Source organism: Stegodyphus dumicola, chromosome 5 (assembly GCF_044657685.1).
Source record: "Stegodyphus dumicola isolate Sdum_Otavi_A_Nest chromosome 5, ASM4465768v1".
NCBI classification, from domain to species: domain Eukaryota; kingdom Metazoa; phylum Arthropoda; class Arachnida; order Araneae; family Eresidae; genus Stegodyphus; species Stegodyphus dumicola.
The window spans coordinates 230,630,131-230,652,567 of NC_140772.1; the positions used below are offsets into that span (position 1 = coordinate 230,630,131).

At 34.0% G+C, this 22,437-nt stretch overlaps 2 protein-coding genes across 3 annotated transcripts in view; one reads left to right on the forward strand and one right to left on the reverse strand.

Moving 5' to 3' along the window:
* Tbc1d8-9 (TBC1 domain family member 8/9) overlaps positions 1 to 5,239 on the forward strand; it is a 126,715-nt gene extending 121,476 nt beyond the window's left edge. For both annotated transcript variants that reach the window (XM_035356374.2, XM_085817763.1), the window contains one exon: positions 2,255 to 5,239. In XM_035356374.2, coding sequence (XP_035212265.1) covers positions 2,255 to 2,640 — 386 coding nt within the window. In that variant the 3' untranslated portion in view covers positions 2,641 to 5,239. The remainder of the gene's footprint in view (positions 1 to 2,254) is intronic.
* Positions 1 to 22,437, reverse strand: part of LOC146997427 (uncharacterized) — an 80,100-nt gene that overhangs the window by 25,403 nt on the left and 32,260 nt on the right. The window lies entirely within an intron of this gene.

Genomic DNA, 22,437 nt, shown 5'->3' on the forward strand with positions numbered 1-22,437 from the left:
TTCAATAAGTGGTGCTCCAATCATGATATTCTCTGCTCCATTTTAACTGGATATACGGATGGTGTTTGTATATTTTTAGAATAATTTTGGGGACAATTTAATTAATGTTAAGTCTGCATTGTGATTTCCATTATAGAAGGGCTTTTCATAAAATATCCAGGCTATTGATTTCTATTCCTCTTCCACTGCTTTCCAGAGTCTATCAATCATGGTGTGGTTATACTTAGAGCTCTTTTCAAGAAACCAGAGGCACAGATTCATAGGTGAAAGGTCAAGGAACTTCACAGGAATATGTTGAAAAGCTGTATATGTAATATCTGTATCGGTCTTCATTTTTTTCAAGGAATGCAGTGGTACTTTTCAAAGCATGATTTGTTGCTTTGTCTTGATAAAGTTTGGCTCTTTGAAAGTCATTAGAATAAATAAATTCATTAGAAGATGTGGAATGGAATTTCTGCTCTCAATATTGGACCGCATTTGTACATTTTTTTTCTCTTCATTTTCGAAACTAAATAGGCCTTTTTTTTGGTTGTTGTAGTCATTTAGGTAAATCCATGCTTCATCAAGGGTCACAGTGTATTTCCATATATCTCTTGCTAAACAGTTTTCATACAGGGTTCAACAAATTGTTTTGTGTTGAGCCACATGCCTTGTCATAAGCTGGCGAACATTATGTTTTTGTAGCTTTTTTAAGTTGTAAATCTTAGTTTATTGCTTTATTTATTGATACTGCAGATGTATTTAAAGGCTATGCAATTGATTTTTGTGTTGACGGATTTTTCTTTTGTTACCAACAATTTAATTTTAGAAATATCAGAACTAGCCCATATCTTTTTCGGGTATTTGTTTGGAGTCTTTTTTTCCATGTAAGATGATTGATGGTTTTTCCCTGTCCCACTAATAATGTTGCTTATTTTGCACTTAGAAATTTTAATATCATGCATTTCACAATGTTTTTGAATTATGAAATATGAATATTACACTTCAGAAAATGCAAAATCGTTCAATCAACGGCTTGCTTACATGTGACGTTTTGAAAGAATAAGTTTAAAAGTAGCAGATGATATTTCTCATTTCAAATAATAAGCTGTTGTCAGAAATTTTTATTCCAGGTTATTTGCTTTTTTAAAATTCTTTTATAAACATCATTCTAAAAATGTGTAAACACCTTCTGTATTTCCTGTGAGTCTTTTCATGTAAAACTCTCTTTTACGGAGTATTTATTCATAATTTGAATCTGATCATGCAGTTGTGCAAATTTCTTGTAATTTTTGAAGGAGTCATTTGTCTGCCTGCTTTAGTAATTATGCTTTATAAACACTTCTGAGGAGTTGGTGGCATGTTTTTGGCATTGGCCTGAGCATTAAGATTTCCATATCACTGAACCATTTCCAAATTTTAAAAAAGCTAATTTTGGATATTTTTCAGTCTCTAAATACCTGTGCCATTTTAGCTAGCCTCTGTCTTCCTGAATACATGCGATTTTTTTATACTCAGTAAAATATTTCACCATTCACTAATTTTTTTACCCATATAATTTTTTTAGTTCAAATTTTAGTATAAGTTTGCATATTGCGCTCTACTTGTTAGTAGGTACACATGCAATAATTTGATATTTTGTAATGAGATTGAATCTTTTTGGATAATTGCATGACGTTGGCACTTTACTATTCACGTATAAAATTTCATTAGATTTTATCCAAAAGTCTAATATTATACTCTTTTCTAAAATTGTTCTGTTAATTTTTCTGCCAATGTATTTTTATGATTGTAATTTCCAATGGCAATAGCATTATAGCTGCTTTAAAACTGGAGTACATCTTTTTGCATTGTTATAATAATTACTTCTTCATATTTCGTGCTTAAGTTAATTGTGGAGGCTGTGAGTGTCTATTTTTTTTAATTATTTGTGCACTACCTTATGTTGTTTTTTATATATACTTATTTGACACACTGATAAACTTGTCAAAGTTACGCTGTGTATCAGTGTTTAATAACATTGCTTTTAATTCTTAAAAAGTTTTTCCTTGGGGCTTTAAGTAAAATCTCTGATACTTGATTAATGATTTGTTATATAATTGCACAGCTTATCTGGTAAAATGTTTCCTTTCTTTCTAGTGTGCTCATTAAAAGTGTTACTTTGTTACTTAATGTTCATTATTTTTAAAGCAAATAAGGTCATGCGTATGTCAAAAAAAAAAAAAAAAAAAAAAATTTATTTATTTATTTTTTTTTTTTTAAACCCTATTTGTAGGTACATTGCTTCTTCAGATTGGAGAACTTGGTACAGTATTACAAAGTCTTGATGATATGGAACTTTATGATGACAATCTTTGTGACAGTACTCAAAGTATCAGTGAAAAAAGTACATCTCAGGAATCCCAAAAGTCTGCAAGTATTTTAGAGGATAATGGAAGTGTATCCAGTGTTACAGGTAGTCTCTCAAATTCTGTAACATCTCAATGCAGATTGAACTGTGAAGGACGTACACAAAAAGAATGGGGCATTACATTTGAACAGTTTCAGGGTACTTTGTATACTCAACAATTTTTGATTTCTCAGTTTGATCAGAAGATTAAAATTAGTAGTGAAATTGAGAACTATCGCAAGCAGTGTTTTGAAAAAATGACAACTGTATAATTGTTTATGTTCCCATGATTATAAAAGATGATGCTAGTCTCACAAACCGTCTCAGTTTTTTTAAGTATTAAATTTGTTAATGGATATTAGTGGTGTATTTTGTGAAGTTTTAAACATGTTCTCTTTAATATAAGAGCTTTTCTTGTAACATTCTATAATTTTATATAATTAAATGACGTACTGTATAAGTTAAAAAAGTGACATCTTCATTGTGCAGTGCTAACTAAAGAATTGTAATTGTGTGTGAGCTAGTGCGCACTAGTAATCGTCTGCGAGCTTCTTAAATAACGTATGGTAGTCTACACATATTAAAATCAATATGTTCTAAATTCCTGCCATTTTATAAGCGTGAATCTGTTGCAATTCATAACAGATTTTCATATAGTATGTTATACTATGGAAAAAATATTTTTAGTTAAAATTTCCAGTGAAGTGTTAAGAATATAATTAGTAAAAATGTGTATTAAATATAGAAGTTATTTAAAAGGAATGAAAATGTCATGGTAAAGAAAATGTTTATCTCTATATTTATTTTAATATTACTAATTTTTTTTAGCTTTACAGAATTTAACATTTTAAGAATTATTATTAAAATATATAGAAATTAATTTTGAGTGATATTTATGAAAAAAAAATTTTAAGTAGCAAATTTTAAGTTGTAGTTTGGTTTATGATTGAATTATTCAAATAGCTTCATAAACATCCTTTGAAAAAGTTGAACTTTAAGTATACACACTTCTTTCTATTGTAATCTTAATATAGAATATGAAGGCTATGCACTGTTTTTGCTACCTTTGTTTACAGTTTATAGTAATGAAGCAGTTTTTAATAAGTACTTGAATTATATATATGAAGCATGGTGTTTATTTTGCACACATAACCTTTTTAAAACTACTTGATTTTGCAATGATTAAATTGAATGCCATCAAAAGATTCTACACTTTACTGTTTTATATTATGCACTTTATACTTTTTTATAGTTAGTTATGTATATGGTTTTTTTTTTTTTTTTTTTTTTTTTTTTTTGTCTATTATGTAAAGTTTTTCAATGAATTATGCAAAAAGTACTAGCAATTGCTTTTCTACAATTCTTAAATGCGTGTACATAATTTTGATTAAATATCATTAACTTTTTCTTCTGTAATCTTGATGTCATTTCTGTGTAATTTGATATTTTTGAAATTCAAGGAGCTGATTCGCATATATAATCTTAAATTCTAAACAGTAAGTTTACATGTTAATCATTTAAACTACATTAATATGAGAAAGCTTCTTTAAACCTTAGGAACTTTCAGCTGATGAAGTAAATTGGTTTCTCATGAAAGCTCCAGTGTTCTCAGTTAACATAGTTGAAGATATTTTGCTTATAAACTTTCTATATAGGATTTTTAAAGCTAACTTAAAGATTCCAGTTGTGAGAGACATATAAGTGATAGTTCAAATTCAATAAATACATGCAAAGTAACTAAAAAAATTCTAATAGTGTATGAGTTTTGAAGAATTAATAATACTATATGAGAGTACTTAAAGTTTTCTTTTAATATATAAATCTTTTTTAACATTTCATGAAAAAGTGATATCTGTCCATTAGTGTACTGTATCTCAATCATTATCATTGTTTTTGCTTGAAAATTAGTAATTTTTAGATTTTTTATTTATAGAGTTTGTCTTAACAGTTCATTCTTTTCTTTTTATATTGAAGAAGGTAACTGAAATGTAACAAAAAACTGTGATGTAATTTCCAAGACATTTCAAAGTCTAATCATTGATTGCATTTACCAACTAACTCTGCTCTTTTCTCCCCTTACTTCATTTTTATGTATTCTAACCTATAGTAATCTCAATAATGTCCAGTAGTACTGTAAAATAATCTTATGATAATCAGTTTGAAAGTCTAGAAATAGCATAGTTTCCTTTTGCTAGTTAAATAATGTTTAATTTTCCAAAATATTTAAGAACTTTCTTGACCTTGTCATAAAACTGTTTTTTATACTTATGTATCTGAGAGTAGTTGATTGTCATACTTCAGAAGAGTAATTTACGTGAAACTCTATGGTTAAATTATATACTTCCAAAGAAAAGTCACATATTTTGTTGGAAGAAATCTGGAGCTAAGAATCTCGTACCCAGTAAAATAATTATATATGTGAATTTTCCTGATATTTACTGTGTTTTTAGTGATATATATGTTTTTACATTTTTAACTGTAGTGTGGCATTTAAGAATTTAAAACAGTAATGTGACACAGATTTAAAATATGTTTATATGTAAATACTTTAAGACAATGCTTTCCGTATGTAGAGATATTTTCCTTTTTTCGTGTTTTACTCCTTTTTGTGTGATTGAATGATTTTCCAAACCAAAACAAAGTTTATTGTTTTTAAATATATATTTTATTAAAAACATTTAATCTGATCGTTGTATAAATGTTAATTTCAATATTACATAAAAAATACTGTTTTTCATTAGTTCCAAAAGTTATATGTATTCTTATCTTTAAATGTAGAATATTATTAAAGATTATATTATTATATTAGTAACAGCAGTTTGCACAATATATTTAAGTGTAATTTTTAATTTTATAAATGTTGAAATGATATATAAATAAATTATATTATTATAAACTGTGCTTGATTATTTATTTGCTTAAAAAGATTTGCCTAAAAAGATTTTTAGTTTCAACAAATCTTTCTCTCTCTCTCTTTTTCCTTGTCATATAATGGATTTAAGAAATGGGGGGGGGAGTTCTTTAGTTAACAGTAAAGGGGAATAGTAAGAGTAAAATCTAAATGAGGAAATTTTAAAGTGAAGAAGATTTGCTCACACTTTATTAAATAAATAATAAAAAAAGTTTTAATATATTTGAAAATATTAAATATGCTCTGCATCACTGTTGAGATTAACGATCAATTGTTCATAACTTTGTATATCTGGTGTAATTATTACTGCTTGAAATCTTCAATGGTAAGTCTATCTTATTTACTTTAAACTATCAAAAGGTTTTTACTTAATATTTGTTCATATATCAGTTTAATCTGTCACTCTTCTTTTATGGTAATTTATTTATGTGAATATGGGGAAAGTTAGATGACAAGATACCATTAGCATATCCCCTTATTTGTTACAGTGAGTATTAACCACTTTATTATTTACACAGTTGCATAAAATAAGTATTCAAGTAAATCTCATAATCATTTAGCTCTCAGATGGTGAGAAACAACAAAAGAGAAGTCATCTTTTACAGTGAACCAGAGGAAGAGGCTCCCAAACTCAGCCCCTCAATGCGGGGCCATACATGGTTAAAAATGCCTCAACCTCAGAGGCTATCCGAGGGGGGCGCCACTTCCGTTGGTAAACCCAGTGGGACATAAAATGTCACGCAGTCTGGGAAATAAATCACAATGCTCATAAAACACAATGCCTACGTCCATCCCCGAGAGTTGACCAAGGGGAGCCCATCCCCCTTGGGCAATGTAACGTCCCCACAACCAAGGCGCAGACAAAACAGTACCAGTATGGTCCCTGCAATGCTGCAACTTTCTGTATTGTCCAAATAATACAGCAATTTCACTTTTTTAAAGAAATTCAATGTTTGGAGTTGGGAAAGGACTTACCTACAAACAGCAACCTCCTTAGCTTGTGTCCAATTTTAGATGACAACAAAGTGTTACGTGTAGGAGGAACACTGAAAAATGTGCAACTATCAGAAAATGAAAAGCATCCAATCTTATTACCTTCAAAACACAATCTGACAGAAATCATAATTAGACACTTTCGTGTCAAATGTCTGCATGCAGCACCGAAACTTCTTCTATCTTTAATTAGACAGCAATTTTGGATCATAGCTGCTAGATCTGCTATCTGAAAAGTAGTAAGATCTTGTATCACGTGTTGCAAACTTAGAGCTAAAACTGCAGGTCAAATAATGGCCGATCTACCAGAATCTAGAGTAACACAATCGCGACCATTCCATCGAACTGGAATAGATTTTTCTGGACCATTCATGATTAAACATCGTGCAGGATGTGGGCAAAAATCATTTAAATGTTATGTATGCTTATTTGTGTGTTTTGTAATCAAGGCAGTACATCTTGAAGTTGTAGAAGATCTGTCAACAAAGGCATTTTTAAGTGCATTGAAACAATTTATTGCAAAAAGAGGGAAACCATTTGAGATTTATAGTGACTGCGGTACTAACTTTAAAGGTGCAGACAAAGAAATCAGAAAATGTTTTTTGCAATGTAAGCAAAATCAAGAAATTCACAAATTTTTGTCTTTAGAGGAAATAAAATGGATAGTCAACCCGCCATCATCTCCCCATTTTGGTGGACTATGGGAATCGGCAGTAAGTCAATGAAATTACATCTAAAAAGGACTGTTGGTGATACTGTGCTGACCTATCTGGAATTTCAGACCTTGATAGTGCAGGTTGAGGCTTGTCTCGACTCTATGCCATTGTGTCCAACATTGGCTGATCCAAATGATTTAACTGCATTAACACCTGGTCATTTCCTAATAGGAACGTCTTTAACTGCCATACCTGAACCAGACCTAAATTATAGTTCATTCAATCACCTTGACAGATGGCATGTGAGACAGTTTATTTTTAGCACTTCTGGAAAAGATGGAGTCGAGAATACCTCTCTCAGTTTCAGCAAAGACCTAAATGGCAAAAAAGTCAAAACAATTTAGAAGTCAATGACTTAGTCCTCATCAAAGAAGCCGCCTCTCAAATGGAGGTTAGGGAGAATAATTGCTGTTCATCCGGGCTCAGATCATAGAGTCAGAGTTGTTAGTATTAAAACTGGTCATGGTGTCATAAAACGAACAGTCGTGAAATTGTGTCCTCTTCCTATTCAGACTAAAAGCTATGAACTGCTTCGCATATAATATTTTGTATTATTTTTCTTATGTTTATCTTTTATTACAGACTAAGAAGTTTCAAAATGCTCTAACTGTTGAAATCCCCTGGGATTTCAATGAGGGCCAGGATGTTTATGTGAGTATAGCTTGCTTCATTTTATTGTTGCAAACAGCGTAAATTTCATTTGTTTTTCTTCCTTTAGTTTTGAACTTTATGTGTGGCAACAAGATAATTGATTGATAGAATTGTGACAGCCATGTAGAATGGCTCGCTTATTTTGTATCAATTATTTCGCATCGCTGACATCTTATTTATAATTAGTGTAATGAAATAAAAGTGAAGGAATACAGTCCATGTGTTAAGTGATTATTGTGTTTGTGAATCATATTAAGTAAAGATCATACATACATATATTGTTTTTTGACTTTATATACACTCGTGCGCAAAATTAAGTGAATTTGCAATTTATTTCTATTTTAAAGAAAATATTGAACCAAAGGTAATAATTATGCCGCCGAAGAATTATGTAAATATTTACTGTCGAATACGTAAGCTTACGTGTGCGTGCTGCGAAGCTGTGAGGGATATAAATGCATGAGGGGTTTCAGCGATTTGTTTGCTCGCACTGCTTCATAACATCTGCCGGGTATCTGGGTAAATTCCATAAGGTATCAGATGAAATGAACAGCCACGAGTTTATGGATAATGCAGTGTAACGCCCAGTGTTGTCTGCAGTTTGTGGATCAGGACTTGGGATCCATATCGAAAATACATAGACAAGGTCGACCAAGATCCACGATAACGAATGAAGGATCGTTATTTGGCACTTTCAGCTCTGCGGCTTAGGAGTAGTACAGTTCTACAGCTCTCATGTGAGCTGTATGCCGCCACTGAAACCCAAGTTTCACAGCCTACAGTTACCTGATGACTTTGTGAGATAGGGCACTATCCCAGAAGACTCGCTGTTTGCATCACACTCTCTACGGTACACAAGAGCATGCATTAGCTTGTTGCAGACGAAATGTGCCTTGATCCAGACTTCAGGGAAGCACGATGCTTTTTACAGATACGTCGAGATCCAGCCTGGGCAGTAATTATTGGCATACCTGTATCTGGAAAGAGCTTGGAACACGATACCATCCCTCCCTCATAAGGGAACAGGATCATCACGGTAGTGGAGGTGTAATGATTTGTTAATGTTAGACGGCCGCACAACTCTGCATGTGTTTGTCAAAGTCTTCCTGACTGCTGTGAGGTATAGAGAGGAGATCTTAGAGCCCTGTGTTGAACTTTTCGGGGGCACAGCTGTCCTAGGTTCCTGTTAATGGACCCAATGCTCTAATAGGCATGTTGGGGATGGACTTTGGTGAGATGTGTTTAACAGACTATAGGAAACATCATTTAAAAATCTCGCCGACAGAGGCTCATAGAAACGCTGCAGGAGTTGGCCACGGATGTTGAAAGGCTGTCTCATCTCGTTTTTTCGGACTGCCCAACAGGAACAGGGGAAATTCTGTCCCTACAGTTCTTCATTGAGGGCATCCAGGATCCTGAGATACAAAAAGCCCTGCGAATGGCAGATGTCAAAAGTCTAAATAGCTGTTTGATGTACGCCATAAAATTCGAGACAGCCCAGCAAGCATCTCGTAGAGACCACCAACTAATCATAACTGGACAGATAGTGGATCACGTGACTGCTCTTCTAGACGATTTAAACAAGCCGTAAAGTGGAATATGAGTGACAAGTAACCCACCTTGAAGTGCTAGAACTGCAGTGGTTAAGGCCATGTACGAAAGAACTGCAGAACACTCCAAGGCGCGAAACGACGCTCTGGCAGATATTGAGAAGTCCAATTTTTAAGCGCTTCAGATTTCTGAAATGAGTGGCGCAGTAACGAACTTTTCAACATGATATCGTGGTGTAGCGGTAGCACACTCGGCCAGGTTCAGGAGGTCCAGGTTCGAGTCCCGGCGACAGCATTGCTTATTTTTTATGTCTTCTGCTTCAAAATAACCTAATGACTTTGCAGTGTTATTAATATAATTAGTAGTATAAACATAATTAGCTTTTTATATTTTCAAAACCATCAGTGTTATCATTAGTACTGAAATTATTTTCGTAAGATTCTTCATCTCATTTTCAGAAACTCTGTAACTGGAGAAATTCTGCTTAGGATCGATATTTACGTAAGAAAACGTGTAGTCACCTTTTTTAGTACCCTGTGTAACACTGGGAATTATGGCAGTTTCAGGAACGTATTACCAGCAGATACAACGATTTGTACTTTGCGTTCCTCGGTTATTTGAAGGAATAATGACTATAATTCTAACAACAAATGCCCACCTTTTACAAGCATTAGTTTGATTTTATAGTAACTTGGGTATTCACAATAGCGCAGAATATGTTGGCATAACTTTCATTTCCGCGAAGGAAAAAAAAAGTCGGAATTATTTTAAAATAGATGGCCAAGTTGGCGGCTATTTCTTGTCTGGAAAAACCTGAGTTTAATGCAGGAAAGAAAAAAACACATGCGTGGCAGATGGCTTTCTAGAAATAGAAGCCCAACTGGAATGATCCACTCGAGGGAAGACTGCACTGCCTTTCTAAGAGCTTCTGTGAAAATAAACATGAACTTCTTCAAGAGTCAATCTTAAGTGTTACAAGAAACACCACATCAAAGACGTGCTCTTCAAGCAATGCATGTTGTAAATCAAAATTCGGCTTTAAGAATACGTAAATCACATTTCCACATTCATACTTAGACTAAAAATTCAGAAAAAAAAAAAAAAAAAAAAAAATGAAAATGAAAATCTGAGCCCCAAAACGGCGTTTTTTAACGTTTTGTGTGTTACCTGGATTTATTAAATATCATATTCTTCGCACTTAAACCATAAAATTCTATTCAAAATCAGTATCACAAAATATTTAAAAGAGCCAATCTTCAGAACTCCCGATACACGGTCTCCCGCGCTGGAGATAATTTTTTTTTTTTTTTTTTCCGTACAGTGTTGCCATGGCTCGCTTTGAAATCCTTGAGTTTGTTAATAAAAAATTCTTAATAATTAAGTTAATGAGAATTAAAATAATGTTTGACAGAAAAGTAAATAGATATTAAAACAAATTCCAAATTTGGTCTTCCAGATGCCCATATTCGAATGAAGGGCTACGTTATTCAAAACTGGATGTCTGTAGGTACCCCTTTTTTTGACAGTGCGAGAAACATACATACATTCATGTAGATTCTTCATTATTTAATTTCTGTAAATATAATGCCGGTTTGTAATATTTGGTGGCAACGATTTGCAAAGTGAACCGACGCAAAATGCCAAAACGAAATTAATAGCCTTTCTAGGCAAATTGCCCCTTTGGACTAATGAACAGGAAATATTGCGTTTTATATACAGGAAAACACATATAAAGTGAATGTAATAAAGTAAAACGATCATAGTTAGAGAGCTTAGCTTTGTTAATAACTTGGTTTTGACCGATATAAATCAAAATATTATAATGAAATATAAATTGCTTTTAGATGAAATATTCTGTTGCGCTAAAATCTTAGTGTTCTGTTTTAGATATTTTATATCGTGTGAACCGGCAACAACTTCATATTTTTCGAGGCTACGATTTTCTTCGGAAAGAGGAAGATAAAATTAATTGGCTGTCAGTAATTATAATTATTAATATTTAATTATTTCACTATTACGCGTTTAAAATTTAAGAAATCTTGACAATAAAGAAGAAAAATGTTTGCATTTATAGAACATTTGATAGAATTTATAAAACTTTTGCATTTATAGAATGTTTGCATAAAAGAAGAGAATATTAAGAACACATGTGTTAATGGCAGACTTCAGAAGCCACTTTCATGCATTTCATTTATTAAATCAGTGTATGTAAAAGTTATTAAAAATAAGAAATGTAAAATATTTTATATATGATACAGAACGTAAACGCAGAGGTTCTCATCTATTGTATGTGCGGGTAAAAAGATTAAAATATGGTTGCGTGCGTAAGGGTTCGCAAGAGATTGAATGCACACAGGTCCGGTAATAAGTTGATCAAATTTACTTTTTCAAAAGAAACATTTCAGAGTTCTGGAATTTTCCACATTAATACTCGTACAGGTGTTCCCGGTATCAGAGAATACAATCATTTGTTACACTTCAAACTACTAAGAACGTAAAACACGACGCAATGCAAAGCCCAACTAAAGAGAAAGCTAACCTCAGTACTCCGAACTCACGCTGAACTGACAACTCGCAAAAATGACTGAGATCGGGTGCTCTCTCCGGCCTTATATAGTTTTTCACCCTGAAGCCGAGATATTTCTATTACTTTCTGCTTCTCGGAATTACTGGAAGCCAATATGAGCGTCGAATTACGGTTACAGCTAATTAGTGATCAGTTACATTTATTTAACTACAATACCTATTACTGTGTTGTGCTACAGGGACCGGAACCAAATGGTCGCCATGTTTGGCGAATTCTCGCCAAATTGCCGAGATACCCATTTAGTCATTGTTAAATGGATTTGAACCTGTATTTTTACTTTTCGAGGATAACTTCTTTCTCTAGACTTTTTTATATTCTATTGTCCAGAAAAATAGAATAATTTCGCATAGAATTGCGTTAAATTCATCTATCTATGAACATAATTCCGTAACAATATATACACTGGTTATCATTAATTAAGGAAAAACCACAAAAATAGCGATAACTCCCTCAAAAATAAGCCAAACCGTGTAAAATTTGAATATGTTGCCAAGTAAGAGTAGCTGAGTAAAACTGCAATATGTAAATTAGTGGCGCTGCACTAGGAATACGTCATCTGCGAGGAGAATAAAAGTCCATGTTTGAGAGCAAGCCCAGGTATTTCACTGTGATAGTGACATCAGAAATCTGAGATAGCCAATTCGTAACAATGACCTCCAGGCATCATTTGCCTGCAGAACTACGATGGAGAGCCATTGGAAGACTAGAGGCAGGACAAAGTCAAACAAAAGTGGCCAGATGGCTAAATGTGAGTCCTGTGGTTCATAGGCTTTGAAGGCAATTTCAAACCACAGATTCAGCCTCTAAGGAGGTTGAACCAAGGACGACCAACTGCTACGACGAGCGCTGATGACCGATATTTGACATTATGTGCACGCAGAAATAGAACCGTTATTCCGACTCTCCTTAGATCCTCCCTTGCTGCAGCCACCGGAAGGTTGGTGTCAACGTCAACTGTGCGTAGAAGGCTTCACCAGCCATTTGCGTGCCGCTCACGTCACGCCAGAGGAGGGACCGTTTGCAGTAGGCACGACAACATGTCCACTGGACGCTTGATCAGTGAAGGGCTGTTCTCTTTACGGATGAGTCCAGGTTTAGTCTAGAAAGCGATAGTAGGCGTTATTTGATATGGAGAGAACTTGGAACCCGTTATCATCCATCAAACATCCGTTAAAGAGATGCATACGGAAGAGGAAATGTCTATGTTTGGGGTGGCATCTCTTTGGGTGGACGCACAGACCTCCATGTCTTTCCAACGGAAACCGTGAACGCTCCGGTTTATAGAGATGACATCCTTGATGCTTATGTGCGCCCATGTGACGGAGCAATAGGTGATGCTTTCCTGTTACAGGACGATAACTCAAGACCACACAGGGCTCGCATCCTAGATGATTATCTTCAACAGGAAACAATTATGCGCAGGGAGTGGCCAGCTCGATTCCCGGACTTGAACCCTATCGAGCACGTTTGAGATGATTTAGAGAGACATCTTGATAATACAGCCCTCTCAGACACTTGCCGCGCTTGCAACAGCTTTGCAAGAGCAATGGCTCTGGCTTCCTATGGAACTGATAGACCGCATAATTGAAAGCATCACGCATCACTGTATGTGCTGTATTGCTTCTAGAGGTGACCATATTCCCTATTGAAGGTACTTTTCCTATAGCAAACTGACACTTTCGATTTGTTCATTTTATACATGTGCTAATTTCTATACTACCATAATTGTCTGGTAATTTATTTTTATGTTATTTGATACTTTACTATGTGTTCTATATTGTGGGTAAGTTTCATAAAATTCTACATGTAACTTTTTCAGTAATCGTGACTTTTGTGATTTTTCCTTAATTTATGATAGCCAGTGTACACTGGTGTGCAAAAATTAAGGACGAGACGGTTTTTTCAATATAACTTTGTACAAAAGCTTTCCAAATCAACACATTTAATACCGTAAGATCCCAAATACGTAAGGACATGAGTAATGTAAGCAACACTTACTAAAAGAGAAATCAGAGGGATAAAAAGAAGCTTTATTGAAAAAGTAGCATGGAGCGCAATGCGACTGAAGGCCGGCACATCCCTGTGATGGGTGTCCAGCAAGAAACATCCGGTCTTTAATAGGGGATATGATCTCCCCTGACTGCTAGGTAGGTTTCACAGCGTCTGCCCATGCTGAGAATGAGGGTGTCAATGAGTTGTTGAGGCATTGCTGCCCATTCGTCTTGCAGCGCCAATCGAAGCTCCGGAATCGTTACTGGTGGTAAGGTACGAGCTGCCGAGCGTCTGCCTAGAAAATCCCATACATGCTCGATGGGATTGAGATCCGGAGATCGTGCCGGCCAATTCATACGTTCAATATCCTCACTCTCTAAGAGCTGTTCGGCAGCTACTGTGCGATGACATGGTGCATTGTCGTCCATGAAAAGGAACTGCGGACCCATAGCGCCTCTAAAAAGACGCACATATGGAAGAAGAATCTCGTTACAATAACGGGCCCCGTTGACTGAACCTGCGTCGAAGATGTGAAGGTCTGTACGACTACCAAGCATGATGCCTCCCCAAACGAGAACACCGCCACCTCCATACCTGTCCCTTTCAATGATGTTCGAGGGATGATTGCGGTTTTCCCGCTCTCTCCAGATGAGTATGCGATGAGAATCGCTACTCAGACTGAATCTGCTCTCATCTGTAAAGAGTACTCGTCCCCATTCATTGTCTCTCCAATTCCGGTGTTCCCGGCACCACAGAGAACGCCTTCTCCGATGGGCAGGCGTTAGAGGTACACATCGTACAGGGCGTCGTGCAAACAGACCACCACCGTGCAGTCTTCTGGCCAAGGTAAAACGCGATATCGGTCGTCCAGTCGCCTGTGTCGTGTGTCTAGCGATTTCTCCCGCTGTCTGCCGCCTGTTTCTTCTGGCCTGTAAGGGAATATACCGGTCATCTGCGGGTGTGGTTCCTCGTGGACGACCACTACTAAACCCCCGGATAGCTGTTCCTGTAGTTTGAAATTGTTTCCAAAGTCGTGAAACGATGCTGTGAGCAATTCCGAACTCTGCAGCCACACTTGTCACACTGTGGCCTTCCTCTAACTTCCCAATGATTCGACCTCGGGTAAAAGCATCCAGATGTCGTCTAACAGATTGATTATTCGCCATTTCTCACTGAGACAGCAACTCGGTGTGATTTTAACTGCTATACGGCGTGCAATCTCTTTGCCAGAAATACTGATCTTACACCGACAACATGCTTTATACTACTCAGACACTCCCCCATTACGTTTACCTGCATATCTGCGCATGTGCTACCGTACATCACCTTACTTAATCTCCTGATTGGTCTTTCTGTCCGCTCTGTCTCTTCGTTCAGCTGATATGCTAATTTTTCGACTTCGTCCTTAATTTTTGCACACCAGTGTATATTATTTCTATATGCATTTGTTTGTTTAATTCGCATGATATATATATATGTTTTATGAAATTTATTTTTATTTCATTCCCAAAAACATTTCCAGAATTTTCACCTTCGATTTGACTTTAAGATTTTATCCAAAATTTAAGATTTTAATACAGCTTACTTTTTTGAACTTCTAAGAGGCTAAAGGAGTTATTTTGAGCCCTGAGTATTTATATTATCCGTAAACGAAGTTTCTGTAGGACATATGATATAGATGTAACTGTTTTAAATGGTGAATGAGGTCTTAGTTCTGGGGTAATCGAAACTCTATTCGCTTGTTTTTTCAGCCCTTCTTAACTGACATTTTTCCATGATTGATAATATATTTTAGTCATATTAAATCAAAAAAATATTGAATACACCTTTTTACTTCTTTGCACGAAGCAAAGGAAGTATATTGTAATCACGAAAAATTCCCGGTATCATATTTCAACGAAAATATCCATTTTGACCGGTATCGAATGCAATTTAAGGATGTTTTTGCGTGACATCTGTACATAAGGACAGAATAAAGTACTCATTTCCCCAAACGAATTATAAAACTGATTTAAAATGGATTCAGAAGAGATTTTTTTTCGTGACGTCTGTACGTACGTATGTATTATCTCGAATAACTCAAAAACGAGTAGCCTATAGAACGCTGAAAATTTCCTATATAGGACTACTATAACATGTAGTTTGGCTCCTCCCTTCTTTGTTGGAATCGGCCACAGTAAAAGTATATAAATATATATATCTACTCTGTTACTCTGCTCGGTAAGCTCAATTTTTTAAAATTCTTATATGCTGGTAAATTGTGCATTTTTTGCTTTAAAAATGATTGAATTATGTTGTTCTTATCTTCTAGTTAAGGTTTTTATGCCTTTAGTTAATCTGCATGTTATAGAATTATGTTGTTTAAGTGCTGCTAAGCCTAATTTTTCTACCATAGCAGCCATATTTCTCTGCATTTGAAACTTAACAGAGTAGTGAATTAAATCAGTTTCTGCACCTTCAGTGTCTTTTTTGCCGAATGGGACCAAAAGGAAACTTTTAATTTTGTACACTGTACAAAATCTGCCTTCATGCCCGCTGTCCGAATCGCTTGTTTTTGCTTAGAAACTGTAATTTTAATTGTGAAAATTGTTTTTTTTAATTGTTTTAACCGTATTTAGTGTTTTATGTTTTTGTATATTTTTCAATCTTTAATGAAGATATATTGTGTTTTTCTGTATTTTTACCCTGCCACGAAGTGAGAGCTGAATTAATTGAATGAGAAATCTAATGAAATTCGAGGAAATACGTTTAGATGAAATGCAGAGAAAAATGCGTATAATTTAATATTCCGTACAAGGAAGTCATGTGGTGTATACATCAGATTTTTTTAATACGAATCTGAGCTCTGAAAAAAGATTCATATGCAGATGTTCACGTTCTTTTGAGAGAACTAACTATTGAAATTTATCTCCCATTACTTTATTCTTATGAAAAAATTAACTATCAAATTCTGATAAAATTATTCCTTTTCCTGTTTTAATTAGTACTTTCTCCAAGGCATTTATTTTTTGCCTAAATTTCAAAATATCGCTACGATCGACGCTCTTGATTATTGGCAACGGAAAGAGTGTTTACCTTAACGCTTCATCCGTATTTTGGCCTTCAGATTCTTCATATGATGATATATACTTATTTCATTCATCTAAACATGCTCTACTTTCCTTTTTATTAATTCGAATGCAAGTGTGGGTGCGTGCGTATGAGTAATGCACAATTTGCATTTAACCAATTTATCTACGCCGAAATATGGGATAGTTCATTAAATCTGATTCCTCGTCTTTTCGAAGACATAAATAACCTTTATATTTTTGCTTCTGTTTCTTCTTCGAATGCGGACATCAAACTGATTTTTCATTACTTTTATCACTTTATACTAAAATGTTAGTTTAATATTAGAATCTGTGTAGCTGAACCAACATGAGTCAGTTGCTTATTTTTAAATTAGTTTGTTTTTTTGAATACTAAAAAGGCTGGATTTCGACTTGCTTATTCTAGATATATTCTGTATTCGGTCAAATGGTTTCCCAAAACGAATTATAAAACTAATTTAAAATGGATTCAGAAGAGATTTTTTCGTGGCATCATCTGTACGTAGGTATGTATGTATATATGTCGCGTAACTCAAATAACGAGTAGACTCAGAACATTGACATTTTGTATATAGGACTGCTATAGCATGTAGTTGTGCAAGTCCCTTTTCGGTGGCATTCGGCCGCACGAAAAGTATCTCAGTTTTTTATTCTTATATGTTTGTAAATTTCGCATTTTTTGCTTTAAAAATGATTCAATTATGTTGTTATTATCTTCTGTTTAAGGTTTTACACCTTTAGTTAACTTCCACGCAATAGTTGTAGAATTTGAATAATTTAGTTTTTTAAGCGCGTTTAAGCCTAATTTTTTACCGTAGCGTCCATATTTGTTTGCATTTGAAACTTAGCAGAATAGTGGATTTGTTACCAATTTAGAGAAACTAAGCTTCGCATCAACAAAGATAACGTGTTCTTTTATTATTGCGAAATAAATCATGCTTAATTCATTATGAAATTATCATTTAAGTTAATTAAGACACAATAACATGCCGAATAAATACTAATTCAGAAGTCAAACAACAAAAATCAGCGTTATATTTACAAAATTTTCACAGGACTAATTTCGATGGTTTTACCGAACCACCATCCTCAGCTGCAAACCAACCACCATCCTCAGCTGCAAACCAACTACCATCCTCAGCTGAAAACCATTTGCGGTTTTGCAGCTGAGGATGGTGGTTCGGTAAAACCATCGAAACTAGTCCTGTGAAAATTTTGTAAATATAACGCTGATTTTCGTTGTTTGACTTCTGAATTAGTATCATTTAAGTTATTAAATTATCCCATATATCGACTCAGCATAGCGTCGGCAATAAATTAAGTGAGTTTCTACTCCTTCAGTGTCTTTTTGCCGAATGAGACGAAAAGTAAACTTTCAGTTTTATGCACCGAAAAATCTGCCTTCTTGCCCGCTGGTCGAACCGCTGGTTTTTTTTTTTTTTTTTTTTTTTTAAGAAACTGTAATTTTAATTGTAAAAATTAATCTTTAAATTACTTTATTGATTTTTATATTTTTCAATTTTTAATAAAGATGTTTGAGATTTCATGTATATCCTTATCGCGAAGTGAGAACTAAATTAATTAAATGAGAAATATATCTCTGATGAAATTCAAGGAAATAGTTTAAACGAAACGCAGGAAAAAATGTGTATAATTTAACATTCCGTACAAGGAAGTCATGTGGTATAAACATCAAATTTTTTATTTTAAAAATTACTTTCGTTTTTTTTTCTATCATTAAAATTATTTTAAAAATCTCTAGATATATGTTGGAAAGAAGCACAAATGCAAGTTTTTTTTTTTTTTTTTTTTCCCCGTATAGTGTTGCCATTGCTGGCTTTGAAATGATTGAGTTCTTAATCAAAAATTCGTTAAAGTTTTAAATTTGAAACAGATAATAAAACAAGTTCGAAATTCAGAATTCGGGCTTCCAAGTGCCCATGTTCGATTGGAAGACTACGTTATTCAGAATTCGATGGCTGTAGGTACCATTGTTTTTTCATAATGCGAGAAACATTCATGCAGATTCTTCATTATTTAGTTTCTTTAAGCATAATACTGGCGATAATATTTAGTGGTAACAGTTTGAAAAGTGAACAAATGCAGAAAGTGAAACGACGTAAATTGCCATTTTGAGACTAATAGCCCTTTGGGTCTAACGCCTGTTTGGGATAATAAGTGCATAGAGTTCTATCTGGCCAAGATTGGTGACGCAGCAACTCAGAAGAAAGTAGATGGAAATGAATAATAACGATGTTCATAAGTTGTCAAATTATATAGGTAAGTTGAGTTCGAATTCAGTGGTATTATAACTTTCAGTGTTTGTTTAGTATGGAAAAATATCAATAGTAATCAAACATTCATAAATTGTATGAATGAAAAAGGGAGCAAAGGACGTAACATTTTACAATAGAAAAGTTTTAATAAATTTTATTACCATTTAAATTAAATCCAGCTTTGAAAAGTTTTCGAAACTTGTGAAGGTTTCTTATGCGCTACCTGTACTGTATTAGAATTTCACAAAACCATTTAAGAAACCGTGCGTTTACATTAATCAGTAAGCGATTGTGATCTCGATAATCGTTATACCTAAGTTGTAGCATAAAATGTTTGAATTACTATTGTATAACGGCATAAGTATGCGTATTTTATTCGAACGAGATTAAAATGATATGTTTCTTATTCTTATTGCTAATTTTTTTTTCCCAAAAATAAGGAAAATGTGAATTAAATCATACTTTTTAATGTAATTACCCCGAAGGGCGTTAGCCCAGAAGGGCTATTAATTTCAAAACGGCATTTTGCGTCGATTCATTTTCAAACTGTTGCCACCAAGTATTATCACCCGGTATTATTTTTAAAGAAACTAAATTATGAAGAATCTGTAAGAATGTTTTTTGCATTGTGAAGAACGGAGAGAAGAGCCATCAAATTTTGAATAACGTAGTCCTCCAACTGAACATGGTCACTTGGAAGCCCGAATTTTGAATTTCGAATTTGTTTTATTATCTATTTTAAATACCCAAAAACATTAACAAACTTAATAATTTTAAAGCGAGCAATGGCAACACTATACGAAAAAAAACATTTTTATCTCCAACGCGTGAGACTGTGCATCAGAAATTCTAGGGATATGCTGTTTTTAAATATTTTGTGATATTGCTGTTGAACTGAGTTTTATGTGTTTTAAGTGCGAAGAACGTGATATTTAATAAGTAAAGGTAAGAACGCAAAACGTTAAAAAAACGCCATTTTGGGCGTAATAAAAAATCCGAAGGCTTTTAGATTTTTTTTTAATTAATGAAATTATATGAAGTAAATAAATCTGTATGTGTGAATACATACTTATCTTTGCAATTAATACAGTTTTATTAATATATCAGTATTAATAAAGCGACAGGCCACATTTCTACTTGAGTCTTTTTAATAGGCTGTAAGAGCTAAGAATGTCGTAAATCCATCTTGAAAGTCCATAAACACGTTCACTGCAAGTCATCTTCTTTAAGAAGACCGTCCTGTACAGAATAAGTCTACAAGTCTTCTCTAATAGAATAGAAGTGTTCTGTGATCATTTGGTTTTGAAGAAGACTCGTCTGATGGTCGTCTTAGAGAAATGTATAAATTTATGCGTTTTGTATTGTTAAATTTATGTTAACAATTTTAATTTCGGTAAAGATTAATAATCTAATTTCAGTAAAGTATTTTAATTTATAATTATAATATTACTAACTGTTACTCGCCATGCGTTGTAATGCTAGTTAAAGGAAAGAGAATGTTTGTGTTTTTAATTCTGTTTATTGAAATGCTTTTGAATACACAATATATATATTTTTTCCATCTGGCAATTTAACTTTTCTACCCGCGTGGCAACATTTCTGATGCTTCATTCTTAAATTTGAGGGCTCTGCAGTACATTATAATTTATCCATTTTTCCAACGACCACACTTGGATGAAGACTGTAATCATAATTAGCATCGTAATGAAATGCTCTAAGAATTAAATCAGCCTGCGGTGTTCGTCTAGATCGAGCAGTGCGTACTCGAATATTTTACAGTCTTGTTTTCCGTTGCTTGTTGTTTCATACGAGCGGGCTCTAGCAGTACGTTACTAGAACATTTTCCAGTTTCGCTTCTCGTTGCCAGTTTGTTTGCGAAGCTCGTGATACCCCGTTTCTGTTTATCGGGCCTAAGATGCAAAATCGAGCAATCAATTTTCGCTCTAGTGGGATAATTGATTTCACGGCGAAACTATCGCTTTGTGATGACTATCACAAATCCACTTTCAAAAGCAAAGAAAATGCGTTAATGTGTGCGTGTTATTGCGTGAAAAAATAAATATTTTACGTTTTCATGAAGGCTAACACATTTTGAAATATTTTAATTTGAGCAGTGCGACACATTTCTCTTAAATAGCCGAGTTTTTTTTATTAAATTCGAGACAAATTAATATAATTACTTTTTCTCGAGTGGCAACACAATTTTTTATATCGCCGAGTATTTTGATTAAATTTGAAACATACTATATATTTTACGCTTTTGCAGGCAAGGCAAATCTTTCAAATCGCTGAGTGTTTAATCAGGTGTTCGTTAAATTCGCATAAAATATATGTATATTGATTTTTTTTTTTTTAATTTGAATGGAGACGTCGACCTTTTCCAGGACCCAGAAAACAATTGTTGAAAGTCTGGTGACGATAGCTATAGTAGTGTCTGAGTGTATCGTGAACAAACGCACAAACAGACATTCTTCTTTATGTATATATATGTTATCAGCAAATTATGAAACGTCGGGATAGAATAGAATTATTCGTTCGGCCCGGACAATTTTACTCAAAGTATGAAATATGAGAATTATTACATACTTTCCCTAATCATTCTATAGAATGACAAATGCGCTTTAGGCAAAGTATAAAAAAAAGGTTATGATATTTAAAAGACGTTCATTCCTCAAAAATACAAAAAGTCACACCGTTTCTACTTCCTAATAATTTTAGGAAAGTGTTTAAACCACATCTGATATTTTATCGCTTTCAACAAATATGCCAAATTTCAAATCGCGCCAGTATATAAATTCACGTATATCTTCGGTAATTTTGAATAAAAAATTGTAATTTTTTGCAGGTATGCTTAGAAATACGTCTACTTTAAGATGATGGTAAAATTTTTATAGATTATAATCCAAAATTGTTTTTAGAAAAATTTGTAAAAATTATTTTAAAATACAAATTTTAAAAATAAATCATAAAAAAATGGGTGAATTTTATTTGGAAAGAACTTGCATTTCGAAATGTGAAAGTAAGAACCAACTAAGCTTAATAAAAAAAAAGAGAGCTTAATAAATATATACCAAACTCAATTAGCATTGGCCCACCAGCGGCCGAGCGGTAAAGTCGCTAAACACTGGTAGTTCAGTCCGAGGTTCGAATCCCGCGAACGGGCTGGCTGCATGGGCGTTTTCGTGGTTTTCCATGTGTAACGTGTATACGAGCCAGTTTCCCTTAGAAAGTCCTCCATGAAAGGCATCCCTCCCCTTAGGCAGATAGCCCTAGTGTGCTTTGCCATAATTAAATACACACACA